The sequence below is a fragment of the Halichoerus grypus genome, chromosome 6 (assembly GCF_964656455.1).
Source record: "Halichoerus grypus chromosome 6, mHalGry1.hap1.1, whole genome shotgun sequence".
In the NCBI taxonomy this organism is placed as follows: domain Eukaryota; kingdom Metazoa; phylum Chordata; class Mammalia; order Carnivora; family Phocidae; genus Halichoerus; species Halichoerus grypus.
In genome coordinates, this window is record NC_135717.1 from 73,065,238 (window position 1) to 73,089,670 (window position 24,433).

Consider the following 24,433-nt stretch of genomic DNA (forward strand, 5'->3'; position numbering starts at 1 on the left):
GAATTGAGAGTTCTAGGAATTTGCTTTTTCCATGAAATATTTGATACTAAACCTAAAAAAAAAAAAAATGTTCATGTCAGGAGGTAGATAGTGGGAAATACACTGTAATTAGAGCTCATCTGCTTCTCAAATGCCAGGTGAGATGACTAGTGTGTAAGGGAAGATTAGGAAGTAATGCCAGTTGGAGTAAATACATAGCATCTTGTGAGAGCTTCCCACATCTTAGTGTTAAAGACTTAGCTATAATAATAGCTAATAATAGTCTTATAATAATAATACTGCTTATTTTAAACATTCAAATGACAGTGGGCTTGGGCAAAACCCTGGGAAGTTCAAAATTTCCTTCGTGGTGTACGTGTAAACCCACCGAGCACCCATGATATGCCAGGTACTGTGCTAGGTTATAGGGGGTACCAAGCTAAAAAAGACACCCCTGACTTTAAAGTTTTTGTTGCCTTAGAATAAAATTAGTATATAAGTATCTTTATCATATTATCTTTCTTCAATCGCAAGATGATAGCCCCACTGATGACTCATTTATTGTCAGAAATAATGTATACAGTGGAATTCTAGAATAAATAGTGTGGACACACATTTAGTAGTTAGATGGAACAGGAATTAGCCTTTATAGGAGTACAGGGATAAGAATATCTCATTAAAGACTGTAAGGTGGTTCTTTGAACTGTGATTCTAGGAATTGAATCTGCTTTAAATTGCCACCGAATTGATAATATTAGAAATTGAAGCTAACCAAGATAAAAACTTTATCACTTCTTCCAACAACAAAACTTTTTGACATTTGGGTTTTCTCAAAACAAGAGATTCTCTTTGCCCATATCTTTTTAGTGTACTTACTAATAAGATCATATTTGAATATATGGAATTTATCCATTGACATTTATTCTGTGACCACTAAAAGTGTACCATCATACATTCTTTAGGATATTACAGAAATGTATATTAACTCCTACTAATTAATACCAATTCATATTTCTGTCTTGAACTAATGACCTGAAATCTGATTATTGTTGAAGGAGATAAATATATAGTATATCTGAATCATTGCAATAAAACCCAATTTATTAGCTAACATCCCAGAACTAATATATCCAAATATATCATCCCCTTCCAAGTTATCATTTTAAAGTGATATCTTTTTCCTGAGCTATTGCTCAAGAATGTTTTAAGAATACTTCTTTTGAATTGCTTTTATCCTTCATGGTGCCAAATTTGGTCCTTTGAGGGTGGTTTCAGCTTTTGGAAACAGACAAAAGTTTAGAACCATTTCTGCTTGTAAGACCAATGAATGAACTTTAGTTTTCATCTATGAAGTATACCTACCCCTCCTTTTTTCCTTTTTTAAAAAAGAATGAATACTCTTAAACTAACTTTTACATATCATATGAGCATTCTGCTCTAACTTTATAGGACAGAAAATAGCAGATGTATACAAAAGGAGAGGGAGAGAAAGCGGGTATAACGAACCCCTCTGTTAATTTTATTGCCCTTCTCTGTGACCAGAGTTTGCAAAAGAACAGCCCTAGACCAAGGTCTGCATCCATGCCGCCTGCGAATGTCAGCACGATGACATGTAAACTTCTCATTCGTCAGTGGCTATTGTTCCAGTTTTAGAAAGCCTGTGTAGCCTCCAGCTGTTCCATTGTCTCAACCTTTATTATCCCATAACCTTCTTCCTTGGATGTGGGTAAAGAGAAAAGAGGAGAGAACTATGTTATTCTGTGTTCCATTCTACCTCCTCTGACAATATGATTAAAATATAAAAAATCTTTAGTCAGTTAACAGTTTAAAACTTTTTAAAATTATCTTCTTAAATATTTCAAGGCTAAGATATTCTATGACATATAATGAGATAACTGTATACAGTATTTTAAATAGTCACAAAAACAAATTTAAGATTTTTCCCAAGTTTACTATTGATAGAGATTTTGCTAGTGATAGTTATATTTATCAGTTACTATTTATCACCATTGTTTTTAAAATTATATATAGAAGGAAGGAGCAGTGCATCCTTATAGTGGTATTTTTGTTAATCTTATGAAGACCTTTAAGTGATCTTCCCCCAAAGCCATATTTTAAAAGTTTAAAAAAATATTTTCACCTAATTCTTAAGCTCTAGGGGGAAAAAAAAACACCCTGGCATTTACCCAAAAAGGAGCACCTTGATCAGTTTTTGGTTAACCTTTTAAACTGCTTAGCTATTTTCATTTGTAATATTCTATTTAAATGAAAAAAGTCTTTGTGTCCCTTTTGGGTAAAATTTCAGTTCTTACTCAATGGTTATAATGCATTTTAATGAAATATGGAAGTGATGTGTTTTCTATTTTGATTGGCATTGGTTCAGACCAATTTTTGTAGGATTTGGTAACTTTTAAAAAACCTTTTTCTTGCAGTTAGCTTTGAGACAGCATGAATTTTGTAATCTCTTAGAGTGTCAGATTAACTCTGGACCATACATTCTCTAAGTGGTGGTAGAAACATATTTCATCACTTAAATCTATCTGTCTCTTCTAGGAAGCTATGTTCATTAGAGTAGAAAGGCAAATGTTGAGTATAAATTAGGAAACTTGGAGGACTTTTAGTATTCAATATGAATACTAAGTAAATATTAAGTCTGTCATTTAACTGTGATTGTACTATAGTTAGAAAAGTTTTTTAAATGAATACTTAGAAATGTATTATTATCTCAAGAAACGTACTTAAGACAAAAATTATCATCTCCCAGAGAAACTAGATTTAAGTAGAGCTTTGCTGTTTTGTTCTTTATTTTGTTTTGGTTTTTAAACTGAAAATACAGTGAGCCAGGTTTGTCCTTCTAATACCTCAGTCATCTTCTGGTTGTAGGACTTGTATTTAAAGACATGCAGTAACTGTCTCAGACATGGTGTAGGGCACAGGAAAATCTCTTATCTGGAATATTCTGCTTAATTAAAATTTTTGCAGTGGTATACTAGAGCCAGCTCCCACTGGTATGCTAGAGTGATTGTTAAATTTTCAGGGTTTTTGTGAGCTGGTTGTAAAAAGAACCATTGTTAAAAATTAAATATGTATAAAGAAACACATATATATTTAACAAATGAGTTATGTTAAAAACAATAAATACTCAAAACTCATCACTTCTCATAATTTTATCTATGCTCGTGAGGTTATTTCCATCTCTTTTATCTGTATGTTGTGCTACTTACTGTGTATGTCTTCTCATCTCCACCTTCCATGAGGTCACACTGACAGCTTGAAATTGGCCATGGTGAAAGTATTTACATCATGTAAAATGATAAACACATCAGGGCCTTTTTCCCCCAGAGAGCACTTGAAAAGCGTCCCTAATTTAGCCTTTGATAAAAACCTTTCTAAAATGCACGGGGGCATTTTTCTACCTTAACTGTATAGAGCATGCTGAATATTATTGTTCCAAATGCTGAAGATCTTTGATACCTAAGACTTTAATGCTCAAAATAATCATCTTAAATATTAGCAAAGTCACTTCTTATGACATGTAAAAAGAAGTATGTTATTTCCAGGTCAATTTTATATAAAAGATCAAGTTGTAAATTGTTTATATAAACTTGTCATATTTTGTTTCATTGCAGCCGCCACTGGTGACATGCCGACTTACCAGATCCGAGCTCCAACTACTGCTTTGCCTCAGGGAGTAGTGATGGCTGCCTCGCCAGGAAGCTTGCACAGTCCCCAGCAACTGGCTGAAGAAGCAACCCGCAAACGAGAGCTGAGGCTAATGAAAAACAGGTAGGCTGTTTCTCCGGAAACCAGTAGCCACCTATCGGACACATAACTTACCGCTGTGGGGCTTTTAAAAAAATTGCTTTTCCCAAGCCATTTTTCCCAAGTTACATGTTCTGTGGCATTTGGGGGTTTGTGCTCTGCATGTGATGATAATTAGATTTTCTTGTCATCAGATGGGAAACCATTTCATCAGCGGGAGTCACATCCCTATGTGTGGTAAGGGTAATGTCTAAAAGTTACATTAATTTTCTTAATGATGATGCAAAGGCTTTATTACAAATAAAGATTTATTTTTTACTTGGCATTTACTTTGTGAAGTAGGTGATAAGTGTAATTTTTTTGTTTTTTTATGAGCAAAATAAATTTAAGTGTGAGTAAAGAATTTCTAAGCCTCTTAGGGGTGCCTGGCTAGCTTAGTTGGTAGAGCATGTAACACTTGATCTTAGGGTCTGTGGGTTCAATCCCTGTGTTAGGGGTAGAGTTTATGCAAATAAATAAATAAATAGAATTTTCTAAGCCTTTTATATGTAGTTTTCTTTTATCTACTTTGTAACTTTGGTTTTTTTTCTATTATACTGAAATGCATATTAATTTTCTATTATACTGAAATGCATATTAATTAATTTTGGTCAAGTGCAAATACAAAGCACCAGAAAGAAACAAAATTACTTAGAGCCCCAACACTTAGAGATACCTAACTAATATTATAACATAGGTACTTCCAGTTCACACTCTCATTTTCTCACTCTTGTACCATGTTTCTGTAATTTTATTTTTTAAACAGGAGTATGTCATAAAAATGCTGTTTTCCAAAATTCTTTAATTTGACTTCTATATTATTTCTTGGTTTAGTTTTTATGATGGAAATGGTGCAAGTTAATCTGATTTTCAAAATGAATAGAGTAGTCCAAGAGTTCTCCCAGTCGTCTGGTCACCTTACCCTAAGTATTAAATCATGTCCTCATTGTAAGAAAACAGAACATTTCAGATGACATCATGTGCTCACCTCTGACCAGGACCACCTGGTGGTGGTTTGTTTAGTAACATTACCACCTAGTTAGTCTAGAAATTGTGGCTTCTGAGCCACTACAATTCAGAAATAAGTACTGACTTCCTAACAGTCCTTTGTAACTGAATGTGAACCAGTAGCAGCTATATTCAGTTTACTAACATCTCTATTTTTTTAATTTTATTTTATTATGTTAGTCATCATACCTTACATCATTAGTTTTTGATGTAGTGTTCCATGATTCATTGTTTTCATATAACACCCAGTGCTCCATGCAGAACGTACCCTCCTTAATACCCATCACCAGGCTAACCCATCCTCCCACCCCCCTCCCCTCTAAAACCCTCAGTTTGTTTCTCAGAGTCCATAGTCTCTCATGGTTCGTCTCCCCCTCTGATGTCCCCCCTTCATTTTTCCCTTCCTGCTATCTTCTTTTTTTTTTTTTTAACATATAATGTATTATTTGTTTCAGAGGTACAGGTCTGTGATTCAACAGTCTTATACAGTTCACAGCGCTCACCATAGCACATACCCTCCCCAGTGTCTATCATCCAGCGACCCCATCCCTCCCACCCCCCACCACTCCAGCAACCCTGTTTGTTTCCTGAGATTAAGAATTCCTCATATCAGTGAGATCATATGATACTTGTCTTTCTTTATTTCGCTTAGCATAATACCCTCTAGTTCCATCCACGTTGTTGCAAATGGCAAGATTTGGGGGTTTTTTTTGATGGCTGCATAATATTCCATTGTGTATATATATATATATACCACATCTTCTTTATCCATTCATTACTAACATCCCTTTAAATGTCATATTTTGAGGGCACCTGGGTGACTCAGTCGTTAAGCATCTGCCTTTAGCTCAGGTCCTGATCCCAGGGTCCTGGGATCAAGCCCCACATCAGTCTCCCTGCTCAGCGGGGCCTGCTTCTCCCTCTCCCTCTGCCTGCAGCTCCCCCTGCTTGTGCGCTCTCTGTCTGTCAAATAAACAAAATATAAGTAAATAAATAAATAAATGTCACATTTGATATAATATAGGACTCCTCAAGTTGGCTTTAGTTCCCAAACATTGTAGGTATCGCAGATCACTAGATGGAGTTTTGTACCCTGGAAAATGCAACAGATTACCAGAACTAGAATCATGAAGATATACATGTCTTTATCAGTTGTTGTTCCAGGTTAACTAAGTCATGCTGGGTTCCTATTTTTCGTTGTCAGCACTTTGCTCAGAAATCCTGAAGGGGCTGAATGGGTGGGGCTCATGGTTGTTTTATGGAAGTCTTGCTATCAAAGATCTCTAACTTAGATCTGGTGGAGGAATATGGATATTTTTTTTATTTTTTATTTTTTTAAAAGATTTTATTTATTTGACACAGAGAGACACAGCAAGAGAGGGAACATAAGCAGGGGGAGTGGGAGAGGGAGAAGCAGGCTTCCCGCTGAGCAGGGAGCCCGATGCAGGGCTCGATCCCAGGACCCTGGGATCATGACCTGAGCCGAAGGCAGACACTTAACGACTGAGCCACCCAGATGCCCCGGAATATGGATATTTTAAAACTGTCCTTTCAGAGATCTCAGGGAGCTATGAAAATGATTGCTTCTGTGGTCACAGAATTTATATTGTGAAGTTCAGTTTAGAAATATAAAGTATGGTGATGCAAACTGTAAAATTGTTCATTGATGTCTTACTTTCCTAAAGAAAATAAAAGAAAGACCTAGAAAGTAGCGTTCTTATTTCCCTTTTGTCATTATTCTGTACCTTTATTTTTAGATTAAAAAATGTTGTCAGTAGAACTATCAATGAAATAGTGAAATATTAGGAAGTGGGTTCCTCTAAACATGCCCCACAACTACCTACCATGTACATAAGAAATTTCCCAAAGGAAAACAGTCATGAAATTTTAGGTTTTAAAAAAATAATTAGCTAATGACAGCTATTGGATAGCATTTATGTTTGGGATGTAAGGGCTGTAAATAACCAAGGGAAATGGAGCCTTCACCCCACAGGTGTTATTTTGATCTTATGTGGCTGGTCCAGAGGTACGTGCAGCCAGAACAAAGGCTCAGCAGTGTCATCAAGGATCCAGGCTTCTCCTCCTTGCTCTGTCAGCTTTAGCAGGTGACATTTGTTCTTAGGACCACAATATGGCTGCCACGTCCCTAGGCGTGGCATCAGGCAGGAAGAAGGGAGAAGGGCCAGAGCCAAAAACTGGGGCCGCTGAGTCTAACTCTTCTGAAAACTTCTCCTGGAAGATCCTTGCAGCATCTTTCACCCACATTTCCTTGGCTAGAAATAGCTAATAGAATCCCTAGCTGTAAGGGATTCTGAGAAGGGTCTATGTTAGCTTTCCAGATCTCAATTTCAGACCAGGACTAGGGAAGAGCAGATGATAAATGGCTAATAGGTGGCTCAGTTGAGCAAGTACCGTATGCAGGTTTTAAGTGCTTTGTTTCTACTGTTTAACTCTCACATAACTTGCACATGAGATCAGGTCTGGTTATTATCCTTACTTTCCAGAAGAGGGACTGAGGTTCAGAGTGGTTAAGTAATGAGTTGGTTAAGATCATGCAACCCACACTGGACAGAAGCTGGATATGCAATCAGGCAGTCTTTCTTCCAGAGCCCGCCCACTGCACTACACCAGAATCACCTCAAAGAGACCTCAGAGTAAGCTTCGGATTTAACTTCATGGAAAGTATGTAGGTTTTACTTATTAACATGAAAGACCTCTCAGACATTCCCTTTTTATTCTTTGGCTGGCATTTATGATAGATCTGATAGATATTTCTCCCAGTCCAGCGACAGTTTATATTTCTTTACAGCCTTGTCAACATTTCCTCTTTGCTGTGTATTTCCTCTCCATGCTGAGGATATATCCAGACAAATGCAAGGCCTGAAAACTGAGCTAACTATTAATAGAAGAAACAGGTGTTTTCCATAGCTGGGAAGTACTTAGGAATGTACCATCTACTGGTGCGATCATTTAAAGCTTTGTGCTTGGAACATTTTGACCAGTAACCTGCACCGTTCCTGCATGAGATGTGAATTATGATATTTACAATAAATAGTACACCTTGGTAAAGAGAATTAAAAAATAAATAACCACAGCTCTGCTATTAGATATGTAAATTTTCATTTAATGATAACTTGTTTTATAAAGTGATTATCTTCCTTCCAGATCTAGAATTTAATATAATGATTCAATCATGAACACCTTGGTATTCATAAGTGTATTTTAGTTCCTTTGTAGAAGAGTTGCAAATTTTATGAGCTTGGATTTATTCTCAGCTTTTCCCTATGCATCATTTAGATTAAATCAATCTGTATCAGATTCAGTTTACTTCTTAAATTTTTTTATTTTCTTGTTAACTAGTTGAGAAGTCTGAGAACTTTGTGAGTTCACAGGGTGAGTGCACTGTTCTTGCCTAGGAAGTAGGGGTTGATCTTTTCCTGCAGTTCACTGGGATTTCAAGGTCTTTTTCCTGCTGACACTTGGTCCCACGGAGAAAAAAAAACAGATAACCAGTTGTTAGTGAGTCAACCATCCTAAAAATAAAACATAATTGGTCAAATCTGTTGTAACATCACTCCTGGTTCCGAATTGCAGCAGTGCTAGCTAGCATTATAGTAACTGGTGTTTAGACATCCAACATGACTCTTGTTAATATATGTTTGAGTTATCTCTTTCACCGTAGGCTTTTTTGATAATGAAGTGTACCCCAAAGGCAGTTATTTTCAGTTGACTCCTCCAAAAGAACACTGTTATCAGAGGGTACATTCTATAGAGGACTTAAATGATATAGTTGCCACCCCTTCCCACCCTGAAAAAGAAAGAGAAAAATGTTGGCTCTATTAATTATTTTTTTGGTGGGGTTATGCATGAAAATGACTAACTCATCTGTGTTTTTGTGTTTGTTGCTTTGGCTGGTCTGTTCGTCCTTTGGGCATGCCTGCAGCGCTTTAAAGATCTGTATATTGGGTAGTAACTGCATGTGATTGGAAAACAGTCTTGAAATACACTTTTGGGTTATATAGTAGCTTTCTTTCCAAAGTGTTAATATTGGTGCTCTCACTTCGTGGGTTTAAATTGTCTGAATTATTGAGTGTTGGATTCTGTACCCTCCCTTCCTCCCTTCCTTAATTTTCAGAAGCAGAGTCCATTTCATTTTGGTTTATGAAAATGTGTGTGACTTGCTTACTGTTGTCTTTATCCATGTTGTTTTCTAGCCAATAAACTGCTTCTTGCAGTCATGGTCGAGCTTATTTGTTTTACTGATGAGATTCAGTCTTGAAGAAACAAAATCTCCAATATTGACATTTCAAATTTCTGAGGATTAATTTTTCCAATATTTCTGACCAAATAAAGTTGACGCATTGTGACAGAATATGTGGCTTTTGGTGGACAAAAATAATTAAGAGAATTGAAAGGATCTGTAAAAGTTTTTGTAGAAATTCCACTTGGGGATGTGGTCCTATTGTTTTAGGTTACTGAAAACCATTCTGGTCACTGTTATCATGGAATGTGTGCCCTAAGAAAACAGCATTTACAACAAACGATGGACACATTGATCGTGCTCTCAAGTTGTTCCTGTTGTTTGAAAGTAATCTTACAAAAGGCATGTGCTTGGTTGCATTTGTTGCGTGGCTTTGTACAAACCTTACCTAGGATTGATTGGCTGTTGAGTTTGGGGGGTAGAAGTTCATTTGAGCCAGTCTGGATCGTGCTGGGAGGTTGTTCCTGTAGTCATTTGCCTTGTGTTGGTTCCAGGGAAGCTGCCCGGGAGTGTCGCAGGAAGAAGAAAGAATATGTCAAATGTCTTGAAAATCGTGTGGCTGTGCTTGAAAACCAAAACAAGACTCTCATTGAGGAACTCAAGGCCCTCAAAGATCTTTATTGCCATAAAGCAGAGTAACTGTCTTTGACTTGGACCTTGTTTATTATGAACTCTAATCAAGGCAGGAGATGCAGCAATTCTACTAATTGCCATGTGGACTCGTGGAAGGGACACTTGTGACCCTTAAGAATCCAGTTTGGCTTAGTGTTTGACATTGAATTGGGAACGCTGTTCCAAGATTTGGAATGCAGCCATGATCACATTTACCAAGCTTACTTCAGTCTGCTTGTCAATAGCATGCAAAAAAAAAAAATGTTTTGTTTGCCCTTTTGCTTCTACTTTTTTTCAGGGAAGCTGCTAAAGAATGTCGACGTCGAAAGAAAGAATATGTAAAATGTCTGGAGAGTCGAGTTGCAGTGCTGGAAGTTCAGAACAAGAAGCTCATAGAGGAACTTGAAACTTTGAAAGACATTTGCTCTCCTAAAACAGATTAGTAGAAATATTTAACTATGAACTGATTACAACATGTACAGTTGCTTTTGAAGGCAATACAATATATAGCCAGCAAGAATTATGGCTTTTTTCCTTTGTATCATTCATCGTATTCTCTAACCTCTGACATTCCTAAAATGCTTCACTGTACGTAGTTAACTCTTAGCTGTAACTTCAATTTTTTTAAAAAGAGACAAGCTGTAAAAAGAAAAAAAATGTATGTAACAAATTCTTAAAATGCAATATTTGTAAGACTTGCTCCAATGCCACATATTTGCAGTTCCCAACCTCTGTGTCATGAATAGTGTCCTATGCAATAAAATTTTTTGCAGGTCTTTAAAAATCATTTTAGGAAAGGATGATCAAAGATAATGCATCCAGCAGTACAATAAAAGCAAACCACAAAAAAATACCTCAGGAAAGAATTGAAAGAAAGAATCTTAAGAATCTAATGACATGCCTATATGAAAATAAGAACCTATAAATGAATTTATGGCATTTGCAGATTTTTATGTTTAGTTGCTTTGTAAAGAAAATATTGTATTGTTGTCCTTGAATGCCATAGTTGAAGAGAGTTTTTAATAGAACCATGTTGGTTACACTTTGTAGTGTTTGGTGCTCATTTAACTATCTGAACATTTACTACAGTTTTTACTCTATCGTGTAATATAAAAGATCTTGCAGAAGTTCTTAGTGTCAGTTTGAATGAATGAACCTAATGAAAGTTATGACAAATTTTTAATATCAGGAATATGTTAAAAGTAAAAGTTAAAATTATATTTGCATACCTTCAAGGGTACGCGAGCCAATTTCTACACCGGGTTATGCTCTCTGCAGATACTCTTTCCTCCATCTCGTCGGAAGGATGGCCCCAGAGCTGTTAAACAGAAGAGCAGCTACAAGAGATTCAGGTCGTGTGATGATGGACGAGGCCTTTCTGCAGATGGGCCCCTGTTTTGAGTTTTAGTTAACAGCCCTAGGAGTTTTAAAGTAAAAACAAAAACAACCCAAGATTTTATTTTCCATTTCAAAACAGCTTGAAGTCTACATCAGATCAAAGATTTTTATGTCAGCACATTCAGATGAAGTCCATTACATCGAGACAGCAGTGTTCTTACTGGTATTTACATTTCATTCTGTTTTTATAATAAGAAGCTTTAAGATATAAGCCCGAAGCCCTAATCATAAGATGCTCTGTCATCTCTCATTCACTCCTGAGACATTTGTTGAATGCCTGCCATGTGCTAGACTCTGCTATATCTTCTCTTATACCTTCTGATTTGTTAAGGATGCCCCCCCAACCCCTACTTTCCGTAGTGAAACCTGGTCAGTGTGTTAGGGAGGTACAAAAACAGGAGGTCATTGATTGGTATGGTGTCTAGCTGCTGTTCCCCCCCATGTCATAATTCTTTCCCTTATAACTCCCAGAAGTTAGGCCATGCCATTTTTGGCTTTCTTTAGAAAGACTTACCTTCCTTCAGAGTCTGAGCTCTGAATTTCTTTTATCTCATTTTTTGTCTTCTACAGAGAAGTAAGATGAGGAAAGAAGACAAGGAAGAAAAGAGGAAAGGAAAACTCCATGTTTCAGGTGAAGGAAAATGGTGCTTTATACTAAGTCACTGTAAATCAAATGTGTGCTCAGCATGGTAGATAGAGTTGAGAGGGAGACACAAGGATCAGCAGACAAGATGTAAAAAAGTTATACAGTAAATGCCATATGTTAGAATTAGAGACAGATGTAGGCAGGGATTAAATAAGAAACTGTTCGTGGAGGAGGCAGATTTTGAACTGGGCCTTGAAGTAAGCAATAGTGGTGGGGAGGAGGGTATTCTGGATGGGGAATACAGAGCATGCGCTCTTCTCCAAGGAGCTTGACTTCAGGAGATGAATTTAGGAGAACATTAGTACTCACAGGAGAGTTTAGTCTGTAAGAGAGAGAGGGAGTGTGCATGCGTTTGTGTGTGCTTTGCTCTATAAAATAGGTTATGTTATTTCGGAGGAAGGGGATTGCCTCTGATTACTTGGGGTCACAGAAAGCAGATGTCTCCCCACTCCCCAGTGGTTTAAACAATAATGAAATTTCGTTCCCTCACAAAACAAGCCCAGAGGTAGGACATCCCAGGGTTGCTTAATTTAGTGACTTCACAATGGCATCGCGACCAGATTCTTGCTACGCATTTTGCTCTGGAATACTAGTGAAGATTCTCCCCCTGGGACAGAGGGTTTCAGGCTTCTGTGAACATTTGGCATCAATGTGGGATCAAACGGGTTCTGGTGGAATGGCGTGTAGGCAGCCCACGTCGCGTGCTGTGAGGGTGAAGCGAGAGCGCCTCCGCTGTCCCGGGAGTGGGGAGGAGCTTGAGCCACGCTCTCCAAGGCCTATGGCAACTTTTAATTCTTGTGCCTCCAATTTGTCCCTGAAACAAAAACTTTTGCTACTAAAAATAGCACGGTTTGCTAGCTCTCCATTCAGCCTTAAGCAGTGCTGCCTACAACCTCTCGCTGCCCAGCCAGCAGTGAGCTGGAAGCCGCACGAACGTTGTCCGTCTCGCAGAACAGTGTTGCCCAGAATCCAGAGCTGTCACTGCATTCGCGTTGTTTCTTTTCTCCTAAAGTCTTCAGAATCTGGACTTATGGATGTAGAAATTACCAACCCTGAAAAATGGGATTATACCACCTTGTCAGATTTAACTAGGGAGTTCATGATGTTAAATCATTTGAAATGGGAAAATAAAGAAAATGAACTGCCGTGTTTTTAAATGTGTTTGAGCGCTAGGCTTGCCCGAAACAGGACATTTCGCGTCAGCAACCACACTTCTCAGTTTTCTTCAGATATTCTTCTTAATGTCCAGTATAATCTGTTTCCTGAGTGCCTAAACTACACTTTTTTTTTAAAATGAGGACTTGTGAAACCAACACACTGTTTTTCTAGTCTAGAACCAAAAATAAATGAAGCAATTTGGCCCTGTGTGGGACAAGCCGAGCTGCTGCCAACTGGCTAGCCATGATGCACTGACTTTCTTCTATTTTAGCATGTGCCAAGGTCTTCAGGAACTTAAATGTGGCTCACCTTTTCTAGGGTCATCCTAAAGACACAGGCCTGATTCTGAACTACTCGAGCATGGTATATTTCAATATTTCTCCTTTGTGTATAGCTTATTTCTATATACATCCATCTTATCATAGCTACACTTCATATTTATACATTTTAGAATTCCAAATGTATTTTTAGTGCAAAGCATTTTTAACGCAGTATTGTTTGTTCTTCAAAGATCCATTTTGCCATTTCGTACTGTGTGATAGCTTACTTACAATGAGATTTAAGATACTTCTTTTCAGCGGGGGGGGGGGCGAGGGGGGGTCGCCTGGGTGGCTCAGTCAGTTAAACATCTGCCTTCAGCTCAGGTCATGACCCCGGAGTCCCAGGATCCCCCGGTCAGGCTCCTTGCTCAGCAAAGAGTCTGCTTCTCCCTCTCCCTCTGTCCCACCACCCCCCCGCCACCACCTCTGCTCGTGCTCTCTCTCTCTCTCTCTGTCTCAGGTAGATAAATAAAATCTTTAAAAAAAAAAAAGGTATTTCTTTTCAGGGCCATCCTCTTTACACACTCACACATAATTCCATCAGGGATGGGAAATGATGAGTAAAAGGAGAAAACTAACCTTACTATACCTTTGTTATACTTGTACTTGCTCAAATAAAATGCAACCCTTGTTATTTCGAAGCCGGTCTTAATTTTCAAAAGGATGCTGTTTTTTCAGATTTCTTTCTTTATTAGAAAAATATTTGGGAAAACACCATGGAAAAGCTGAGCCAGCATGGGTTATTTGGACTACACACACAAACACACACAAAAACACACACACACACACACACACACACGCTTCCTTGACTCTCTGTTCCTTCTTTTAATTCCGGTCTTTGCCTTCCCGGGGCAATAGAATAGAGTCAGTGAAAGCCTTCCTCTAAATCTGCAGTAGGAATTCCTTTGGTTCCTTTGTGCAGAAACCAGTCAAAATTTGAAATAATCCTGAACCTTCCCTCTCTCCCAGCTCCCATGGCTTCTGCCCATACCCTTCCAGCTGGGGGTGTGCATGGGCAAGACAACAGCCACGGGCGCTCAGACGCTCTGAAGGGCACGTGAGGCTAGGCTTTCAGCTCCCCAGCTCTCATGAGGGGAAGGTGTAAACTTGATTTTATGTTACAAATTGTCTTTTTTACTTTTCAAAAATTAGCATGTTAATATTTTTTAATATAGGTAACACATACTTGAGGTTCAAAATTCAAAAGATACAAAGGCATATTGTGAAGTCAATTTCCTGTCCAAAGCCACCTCCTGGAAGGGCAGCCACGGCTACCAGTTTCTTTTGTGTGAAGGAGATACCTTTAATTCATTGCTCATGCCACCTGCTTCCTTACGTTACTATCCCATCTTCAGAGCTGTGTGATCTGGACTTTCTGGAAAGAGATATAGGGAGTTAGCATGTTCATTCATTCCTTCAAGTCAACAAGTGAGGTTGCATTAGTAAGAATAAGTCTGGAAGGAGAGAGGACGAGCAGCTGTGGCAGCATCATGACTTCATGGACGTTCTCTAGTTTCATGCTAAGTTCTATGGGTGCTATAACCATGCAGCTGTAATCAAGACTCATTGCCGCCATGTACTGAGTGCTTAGTCGGCCAGCGCCCAACAATGTGCCATATAGGGCTTATCACATTGAATTCTCATAACCCAACAAGTGTTGGTGCTTTTATTATCATCCCCATTGGCAGATGAAGAAACAGGCTTGGAGACAAGGACAAGTAGCTTGCCCAAGGTCACATAGCTGGTAGAGATCAGGACAAAGAGCAGAGCCCGGCAAGGGGGAGGATGCCTCTCTCCTGGGGCTCTGACCTAATCTCAACCAAAGGCTAGAAAGGGACCAAGAGAAGTGCATGCTGGTTGAGCAGGTGGTGGCCTGCTGAAAGAGAGTTCTGTGGCTCCAAGTGGTTAGATCTAGGAATTTCCAAACCTATCCTTTTCTCATGAGCAGAAGCATGTATTAGTTTCTCTCTGGTTTCTAAAATCCCTGATGCTGTTCAGGAGAAATGACTCTGGTTTTCAAAAAGAAAAGAGAAATGACCCAAATAAATAAAATCATGAATGAAAGAGGAGAGATCACAACCAACACCAAAGAAATACAATTATAAGAACATATTATGAGCAACTATATGCCAGCTAATTAGGCAATCTGCAAGAAATGGATGCATTCCTAGAGATGTATAAACTACCAGGAAGAAATAGAAAACCTGAACAGACCTATAACCACTAAGCATATTGAAGGAGTAATCAAAAATCTCCAAAAAACAAAAGCCCAGGGCCAGGTGGCTTCCCAGGGGAATTCTACCAAACATTTCAAGAAGAATTAATACCTATTCTTCTGAAACTGTTCCAAAAAATAAAAATGGAAGGAAAACTTCCAAACTAATTTTATGAGGCCACCATTACCTTGATCCCCAAACCAGACAAAGACCCCATCAAAATGTAGAACTACAGACCAATATCCCTGATGAACATGGCTGCAAAAATTCTCACAAAATACTAGCCAATAGGATCCAACAGTACATTAAAAGGATTATTCACCATGACCAAGTGGGATTTATCCCTGGGCTGAAAGTTTGGTTCAACATCCACAAATCAATCAATGTGATACAATACATTAATAAAAGAAAGAACAAGAACCATATGATCCTCTCAATAGATGCAGAAAAAGCATTTGACAAAGTATAGCATCCTTTCTTGATTAAAACTCTTCAGAGTATAGGGATAGAGGGTCCATACCTCAATATCATAAAAGCCATCTATGAAAAACCTACAGCGAATATCATTCTCAATGGGGAAAAACTGAGAGCTTTCCTCCTAAGGTCAGGAACACGGCAGGGATGTCCACTATCACCACTGTTATTCAACATAGCATTAGAGGTCCTAGCCACAGCAATCAGACAACAAAAAGAAATAAAAGGCATCCAAATTGGCAAAGAAGAAGTCAAACTCTCACTCTTTGCAGATGATATGATACTTTATGTGGAAAACCCAAAAGACTCCACCCCAAAACTGCTAGAACTCATACAGGAATTCAGTCAAGTGGCAGGATATAAAATCAATGCACAGAAATCAGTTGCATTCCTATACACCAACAACAAGACAGAAGAAAGAGAAATGAAGGAGTCGATCCCATTTACAATTGCACCCAAAACCATAAGATACCTAGGAATAAATCTAACCAAAGAGGCAAAGAATCCGTACTCAGAAAACTATAAAATACTCATGAAATAAATTGAGGAAGACAAAAAAAATGGAAAAACATTCCATGCTCATGGATCAGAAGAACCAATATTGTGAAGATGTCAAAGCTACCTAGAGCAATCTACACATTTAATGCAATCCCTATCAAAATACCATCCACTTTTTTCAAAGAAATGGAACAAATAATCCTAAAATTTGTATGGAACCAGAAAAGACCCTGAATAGCCAAAGGAATGTTGAAAAAGCAAAGCTGGTGGCATCACAGTTCTGGACTTCAAGCTCTACTACAAAGCTGTCATCGTCCAGACAGTATGGTACTGGCACAAAAACAGACACATAGATCAATGGAACAGAATAGAGAGAGCCCAGAAATGGACCCTCAACTCTATGGTCAACTAATCTTCGACAAAGCAGGAAAGAATGTCCAATGGAAAAAAGACAGTCTCTTCAACACATGGTGTTGGAAAAATTGGACAGCCACATGCAGAAGAATAAAACTGGACCATTTCCTTACACCACACACAAAAATAGACTCAAAATGGTTGAAAGACCTCAATGTGAGACAGGAGTCCATCAAAATCCTAAAAGAAAACACAGGCAGCAACCTCTTCGACCTCAGCCGCAGCAACTTCTTCCTAGAAACATCGCCAAAGGCAAGGGAAGCAAGGGCAAAAATGAACTATTGGGACCTCATCAAGGTAAAAAGCTTTTGCACAGCAAAAGAAACAGTCAACAAAACCAAAAGACAACTGACAGAATGGGAGAAGATATTTGCAAATGACAGATAAAGGGCTAGTATCCAAAATCTATAAAGAACTTATCAAACTCAACCCCCAAAGAACAAAGAATCCAATCAAGAAATGGGCAGAAGACATAAACACACACTTTTCCAAAGAAGACATCCAAATGGCCAACAGACACATGAGAAAGTGCTCAACATCGCTCGGCATCAGGGAAGTCCAAATCAAAATCTCAATGAGATACCACCTCACACCAGTCAGAATGGCTAAAATTAACAAGTCAGGAAACAACAGATGTTGGCGGGGATGTGGAGAAAGGGGAACCCTCCTACACTGTTGGTGGGAATGCAAGCTGGTGCAGCCACTCTGGAAAACAGTATGGAGGTTCCTCAAAATAGAGCTACCATACGACCCAGCAATTGCACTACTGGGTATTTACCCCAAAGATACAAATGTAGTGATCCGAAGGGGTATGTGCACCCCGATGTTTATAGTAGCAATGTTCACAATAGCCAAACTATGGAAAGAGCCAAGATGTCCATCGACAGATGAATGGATAAAGAAGATGCGGTATATGTATATAATGGAATATTATGCAGCCATCAAAAGGAATGAAAGCTTGCCATTTGCCACGACATGGATGGAACTGGAGGGTATTATGCTGAGCGAAATAAGTCAATCAGAGAAAGACATGTGTCATATGATCTCACTGATATGAGGAATTCTTAATCTCAGGAAACAAACTGAGGGTTGCTTGAGTGGTGGGGGTGGTGTGAGGGATGGGGTGGCTGGGGAGGGTATGTACTATGGTGACTGCTGTGAATTGTGTAAGACTGATGAATCACAGACCTGTAAACAAATAATACATTATATGTTAAAAAAAAAAAAAAGAAGAAGAAGATAGCAGGAAGGGAAAAATGAAGGGGGGGAAATTGGAGGGGGAGACTATGGACTCTGAGAAACAAACTGAGGGTTCTAGAGGGGAGGGGGGTGGGGGGATGGGTTAGCCTGGTGATGGGTATTAAAGAGGGCACATATTGAATGGAGCACTGGGTGTTATATGCAAACAATGAATCATGGAACACTACATCAAAAACTAATGATGTAATGTATGGTGATTAATATAACATAATAAAAGAAAGAAAAGAAAAATAAAAAAAATTACTCTGGTTTAAGGACTAGCTGTTGGCATATCAAAGCTATAGTTGTACACATTGAAGTAGAATCTTCAAGGGAAAAGAAGTCCTGGAAGTATACAGTTGACCCTTGAACAACATATTGAACAGTTTGAACTGCATGGGTCCACTTATACACAGATTTTTTATGGTACGGTACTGTAAATGTATTCTCTCATGATTTTCTTAACATTTTATTTTCTCTAGCTTAGTTTATTGTAAGAATACAGTATACAGTATATAAAATATGTATTAATTGACTTCATTATCATTAAGACTTTTGGTCAATAGCTATTAAAGTTTTGGGGGAATGAAAAGAATTCTATGTGGATTTTTGACTGTGGGGAGGGAGTTTTTGGCACCCCAACCCTTGTGTTGTTCAAGGATCAACTGTAATTTATCCTTTAATTCTATAGACAAGGAAACTAAATTTCAGGTTGACTTACTTAAGTATTGATGGTTATTGGCAAAGAAGAGATTAGAAATAACTCAGACCTCTTAACTAGGGTAGTAATCTATGTTACCATGAGGCCTCTGTTTTCCTATAGACTGGATTTTCAGTCAGCTCTGGTGAAAACACAGCTTTCTGAGAAAGCATTTGCCCTTGTGGTATGAATAGATGAAGCCCCACCACTCACCGTAGAGAACTCCAGCTGGTCTCCTTGAAACTGTGGGAGGACACAGAGACCCTGTCAGATCTGTCGTGGCCTACTACTATGAGGACATTTGACATGCGGTGCAGTAGTCTCAGAACAAATACACAAGGCTTGCTGTTAGTGTTTGGTGAGCTCTGGAAAGCACTGACTCATGGCAGAGCAGTGTCAGGCTTGACTCAGATTTTTAAATTCTTACCTTTTAAAACCCAGTAATTATTGGTACACTTTTGAGGAAGTAAGTAGCCTAAATAAGGAAGCTCTTCATGAAAATGAGCTTTTTAGATAGAGGCTAACATGACTGTACTCATATGTTGACTCTGTTTGGCATTCCATATAGATGGAATTTTGATTTAGTAGGTCTGAGTATTTCTATTTTTAACCCATTCCACTCCTGTTTCTGAAGCACACTAATGCTGGAGAACACTGTCTGGGGTCAGGCCTTGTCCAGTGTTCCCCTAAGTCATGGATGGCTGCACCCATCCAATATTTCCTGAGCCTACAAGACACTTTGGTGTCACAGTCACAGCCCAACAGGATGTATGGGCCATTTCTCTAACTCCTTTTCTTTTAAACATTCTTAGTCTATGAAGACTTCAAAACTGATGGGGAATATTTTCTGCTATGAACTCTTCAAGTGTATGTCAAAGTCCCCTGAGGATAGAGGGTAAAAGTTTTCTCCCATCTAGTTTAGTGAATTATGTTCATAGCACTCTGGGAAGTCTTGGGTAAATTATTATGGGAGGAGGGGCAATAATTTGATAAGAAGCCATATGACTATAGATTTGCCCCTGAGTATACGCAGTTACTTGCAAAAAGAATGAGCTATTGGATATAGGAATCTTATAAATTGCTTCCAGGTCATATTTTTAGTAAACAAGTGATTTTAAAATGAATCCCTTTGCAGTAAAATTGCTGATTTTGCTTTAATTGCTTATAATTAGTTACTTTAGGTGGTTAGAACACAATGGAAAATGAGACCAAGGTCAAAGAGTTTTGCCCCCCTCTACTACCTGTGGGTGTCATTCATTCGTGGCCATGGATAGCATTTTAATTCTTATCTTAACCTGTTATCAAGACTGTGGGGCTCAGAAGGATCAGAGAGGCATGATCATATCACTAGAAGTTATTGACAATACTGAGAAAAATGCGTCTTTCATTCACTGTGGGAGAGCAGTGATATTTCCAAGTTTAAAAAATATATATAGCATATCCTGTTGCTTAGTAGTTGCCAAGATCAGCATTTGTTTTGTTATCTTAGTTTGAAAGATCAAAAAAATGTAATTGGAGATTAAGGCACTGATGATATTTGGCAATTGCTTAGAGGTTAGATTAGTGACAGTAATGATATGCCTTTGAACAATTTAAACTCAGGGACTTTTGGTGTGACACATGAAATTATGAATAATAACAGAATGTTAGAAATTCCAAATTTTAGAACATCAATCCATTTCAATATGAATTTGTTTAAAAATCAATACACATACTAAACGTTTTTTAAAATACACACACATACATGCTACTTTGGTCAGCCAGAATTCTTACCATCTTTTAACTCACCTAACCAGTCAGTGTTAAAATGAAAATCCATTTGATGCCACAAAGTTGCAGCTTTTAGGCAGTGTAATTTTGTTTTTGCAGGCATGTATAGATCTGTATTACTTGCATGGTTTCATTTATCCTTTTATTCAGATGTCTGAATTGATACTACCCAGCTGGATTTTGTTGGAATTTAGACCCTGAAGGATAGAACACAAATCTCTTTTATCAAGGGTACATAACATGCCTGACCCATTAATCTTTCTCGTCAAGAGACATGACTTACGTCATTAAATGCCTGGTTGCTCTTGCTCCAGAAATACTTATAGTATCATGCAGTTTGGGGGAAGGGGGAGTTGGCAGACCAGAGCTTAATAACCAGAGCTCCCAGTGGAATGGCAGAGAGTAAAGAAGACCGGCTTGCCATGGAGGCTTTGCAGAACACCTAGGGAAGCCCTTCCACGGCTGGTGCAGATGTCATTCACCAAAGCACAGCAGGATTCCATGTGTCATTCTCAGTTCTAAGGCCTTTTCACCATAACTAATTACTTGAATATTCCTTCCAAAGAATTTAGCCTCCCAAACATCACTGTCTCATGACGTATTTTATAGCTGTTGAATCAAGCAGTTGTTAACTGTTTTTTTTCAAATCCATCCTGGATAAAAAGAACCACAGAAACAACAGAAAAACCCTGATGTTACAGATAATATAAAGTGTAGAATGAGTAATGGATGTGTGTGTTAACCGAGGACCTAGGGCTGTGAGCCACAAGACCTGGTTCTAGACCTCACTCTTCCATTAACTACCTGTGTCACCTTGGCCACATCACTTAACCTGTCAGTTAACCTCAGTTTCCTCTACTTTGACCTTGACATTTGGTGATACTGTGAAGAACACAATTGACCCTCAAATTTCTGAGAAAAGTTAATATAAGTAACATTTCATCAGGTCCTGTTTTTTTCTTATCCCTGTGAGCAGTTTCTGGATTCCTGGGACTCAAATCATTAATCCAAGAAATTGTCATTCAGATTGCTTTAAATATTAACCAGAATTCAAAAGCAAAAAGCATTTAGACTGAAACTGACCTCATAATGAAGACAGGGCATCTATTTTGATTTGGGAAACCTAGGTTAAGATTTTGACACATGAAGACTTTATTTGGACAAACGTTATTTCACTTACTTGTAAATATGCTCAAAATGTGACTGAGAGAAAATTTCCAGCTCACAAGTTTCCTCCACTCTTCTTAATCATAACAGGGCTGCACTGGGTAAGAGGAAGTATCATCAGCCCAGAAATGGTTGTAGTTTTCAATGTGTACTAGAAGGTTTACCTTCCTATAATCCAGTGCATTTTATGTTTTCAAAAGAACTAAAGAGGTAACAAGAGAGACTGTCCTCCTTTTAAAATAGTTTTTCATGTTACCTAGTTACTTGAAAATTTCACTGGTTAATTTGTCTAACTTAAGGGGACTTAGATTTTTTTAAAAAGTTTTTTAGATTTCTTTATTTGAGAGAGAGAGCTCATGCAAGCAGGGGGAGGGGCAAAGGGAGAGGGAGAGAGAGAATCTCAAGCAGACCCTCTGCTGAGCGTGGAGCCCAACTCAGGGCTCCATCTCATGACCCTGAGATCATGACCTGAGCCGAAATCAAGAGTCAGATGCTCAACTGACTGAGCCCCCCAGGTGCCCCATAGATCAAAATTTTAAAAATCATACTTTAAAATGTACATTTTTAAAAATGTAAAAGAAAATAGTCATAAAAATCAAAGTTTACATAATATGTTTACTAGAATGTATAAGTAGTCCAAAACTAGTTTTAAATGATTTTAATATTTACAGTAAGAATGAATTTCTAGTTGCTTATTGAAAACTGCTGTAGCGTAAGATTAGTTTTATTTATTGTATATATGATGGATGAAATGATTTGATAGCTTCGATCATTATAGATCTGCATAAACCAATATTTGAAAATGTTTCCCTATTCCTGATGCCTAACTCTGGGGCTTGATAAATTCAGGCACCTGAGAGCCAGAACAAAGACATTTCTGTAGTGAAAGACAGCTACATCTAGTGGTTGCCGGCATTCTCCTTGGAAAATTAGGTTTATAGAAAATTCCCTCATAGCTGACTTTGCTGACATTCTGTGGTCATAGGAAGCATTGCAACTAATTTATGTGTGTAACTTTATTGAGGTATAATTTACATGCCATAAAACTCACCTGTTTTAAGTATACAATTCAATGGTTTTTAGCAAATTTACCAAGTTGTGCAGTCATCACCATGATCCAGATTTAGAACATTTCCACACACAAGATTGTTAAGATTGTTTATGCCTGTTTATAGTCAACTAATTTGGTTTTATTTTGTTTGCTGTGATACAAAAATGTTTAAGTATGTTTTGTAACTCGAAGTGCCTGGAAATTTCATAATAACTAGAAAAGAATTCTTTTCTTGAAGTTTTTAATTTTTGTATTTCTTTAGAAAGCATCTAGGCTTTGTGAGACACACTTTAAAAAAAAATCAAAACTATTACATATTTGACCATAGCTAATATAATCCTCAATGGGGAAAAACTGAGAGCTTTTCACCTAAGGTCAGGAACCCGACAGGGATGTCCACTATCACCACTATTGCTCAACATAGTACTGGAAGTCCTAGCCTCAGCAATCAGACAACAAAAATAAATAAAATGCATCCAAATAGGCAAGGAAGAACTCAAACTTTCACTATCCTCAGACAACATGATACTCCATGTAGAAAACCTGAAAGACTCCACCAGAAAATTGCTAGAACTGATACATGAACTCAGCAAAGTTGCAGGATATAAAATCAATGTTCAAAACTCTGTTGCATTTCTATACCCAGTAATTAAGCAGCAGAAAGAGAAATCAAGGAATCGATCCCATTTACAATAGCACCAAAAACTGTAAGATACCTAGGAATAAACCTAACCATACTGATAAAAGATCTATACACTGAAAACTATAGGACACTTATGAAAGAAATTGAAGAAGCTGCAAAGAAATGGAAAAACATTCCATGCTCATGGATTGGAAGAATAAATATTATTAAAATGTTTATACTACTCAAGAATAAATATTATTAAAATGTTTATACTACTCAAATGTTTATACTACTCAATCTACACATTCAATGCAATCCCTATCAAAATAACACCAGCATTTTTCACAGAGATAGAACAATTCTAAAATTTGTATGGAACCACAAAAGACTCTGAATAACCACAGTAATGTTGAAAAAGAAAGCAAAGCAGGAGGCATCACAGTTCTGGACTTTAAGCTGTATTACAAAGCTCTAATTATCAAGATGGTATGGTACTGGCACAAAAACAGGTCAATGGAACAGAACAGAAAATCCAGAAATGGACCCACAACTGCATGGTCAACTAATCTTTGACAAAGCAGGAAAGAATATCCAATGGAAAAATGACAGTCTCTTTAACAAATGGTGTTGGGAAAACCAGACAGCAACATGCAGAATGAAACTGGACCACTTTCTTACACCATACACAAAAATAAACTCAAAATGGATGAAGGACCTAAATGTAAGACAGGAAACCATCAAAATCCTAGAGGAGAACACAGGCAGTAACCTCTTTGACCTTGGCTGCAGCCACTTCTTACTAGACATGTCTCTGTAGGCAAGGGAAACAAAAGCAAAAATGAACTATTGGGACTTCTTCAAGATAAAAACCTTCGGCACAGCGAAGGAAACAACAAAACTAAGTCAACTGACAGAATGGGAGAGGATAGTTGCAAATGACATCTGATAAAGGGCTAATATCCAAAATCTATAAAGAACTTATCAAACTCAACACCCAAAGAACAAATAATCCAATCAAGAAATGGGCAGAAAACATGAATAGACACTTTTCCAAAGACATCCAGATGGCTAACAGACACATGAAAAAATGCTCAAT

At 38.0% G+C, this 24,433-nt stretch overlaps 1 protein-coding gene and 1 long non-coding RNA gene across 33 annotated transcripts in view; one reads left to right on the plus strand and one right to left on the minus strand.

Annotated features, from left to right (window-relative positions):
• The window catches only part of CREM (cAMP responsive element modulator), a 74,334-nt gene extending 61,484 nt beyond the window's left edge, over nucleotides 1–12,850 (plus strand). For 19 of the 28 annotated variants that reach the window (XM_036084103.2, XM_036084105.2, XM_036084096.2 and 16 more), the window contains 2 exons: nucleotides 3,609–3,765; nucleotides 9,544–10,101. In XM_036084103.2, the coding sequence (XP_035939996.1) occupies nucleotides 3,609–3,765; nucleotides 9,544–9,688 (302 nt within the window). In that variant the 3' untranslated portion in view covers nucleotides 9,689–10,101. Of the gene's footprint in view, nucleotides 1–3,608; nucleotides 3,766–9,543 lie in introns of all 28 variants that reach the window. The other 9 variants (XM_078075373.1, XM_036084106.2, XM_036084100.2 and 6 more) reach the window with 2 other exon arrangements.
• Nucleotides 7,892–24,433, minus strand: part of LOC118530551 (uncharacterized) — a 115,156-nt gene continuing 98,614 nt past the window's right edge. For 2 of the 5 annotated variants that reach the window (XR_013449047.1, XR_004914699.2), the window contains 4 exons: nucleotides 14,485–14,558; nucleotides 10,891–11,078; nucleotides 9,438–9,548; nucleotides 7,892–8,321 (listed from right to left, as the gene is read on the minus strand). This is a non-coding gene — a long non-coding RNA (uncharacterized LOC118530551). Of the gene's footprint in view, nucleotides 8,322–9,437; nucleotides 9,549–10,890; nucleotides 11,079–14,484; nucleotides 14,559–20,512; nucleotides 20,692–20,777; nucleotides 21,131–24,433 lie in introns of those variants that run through there. The other 3 variants (XR_004914701.2, XR_013449048.1, XR_013449049.1) reach the window with 3 other exon arrangements.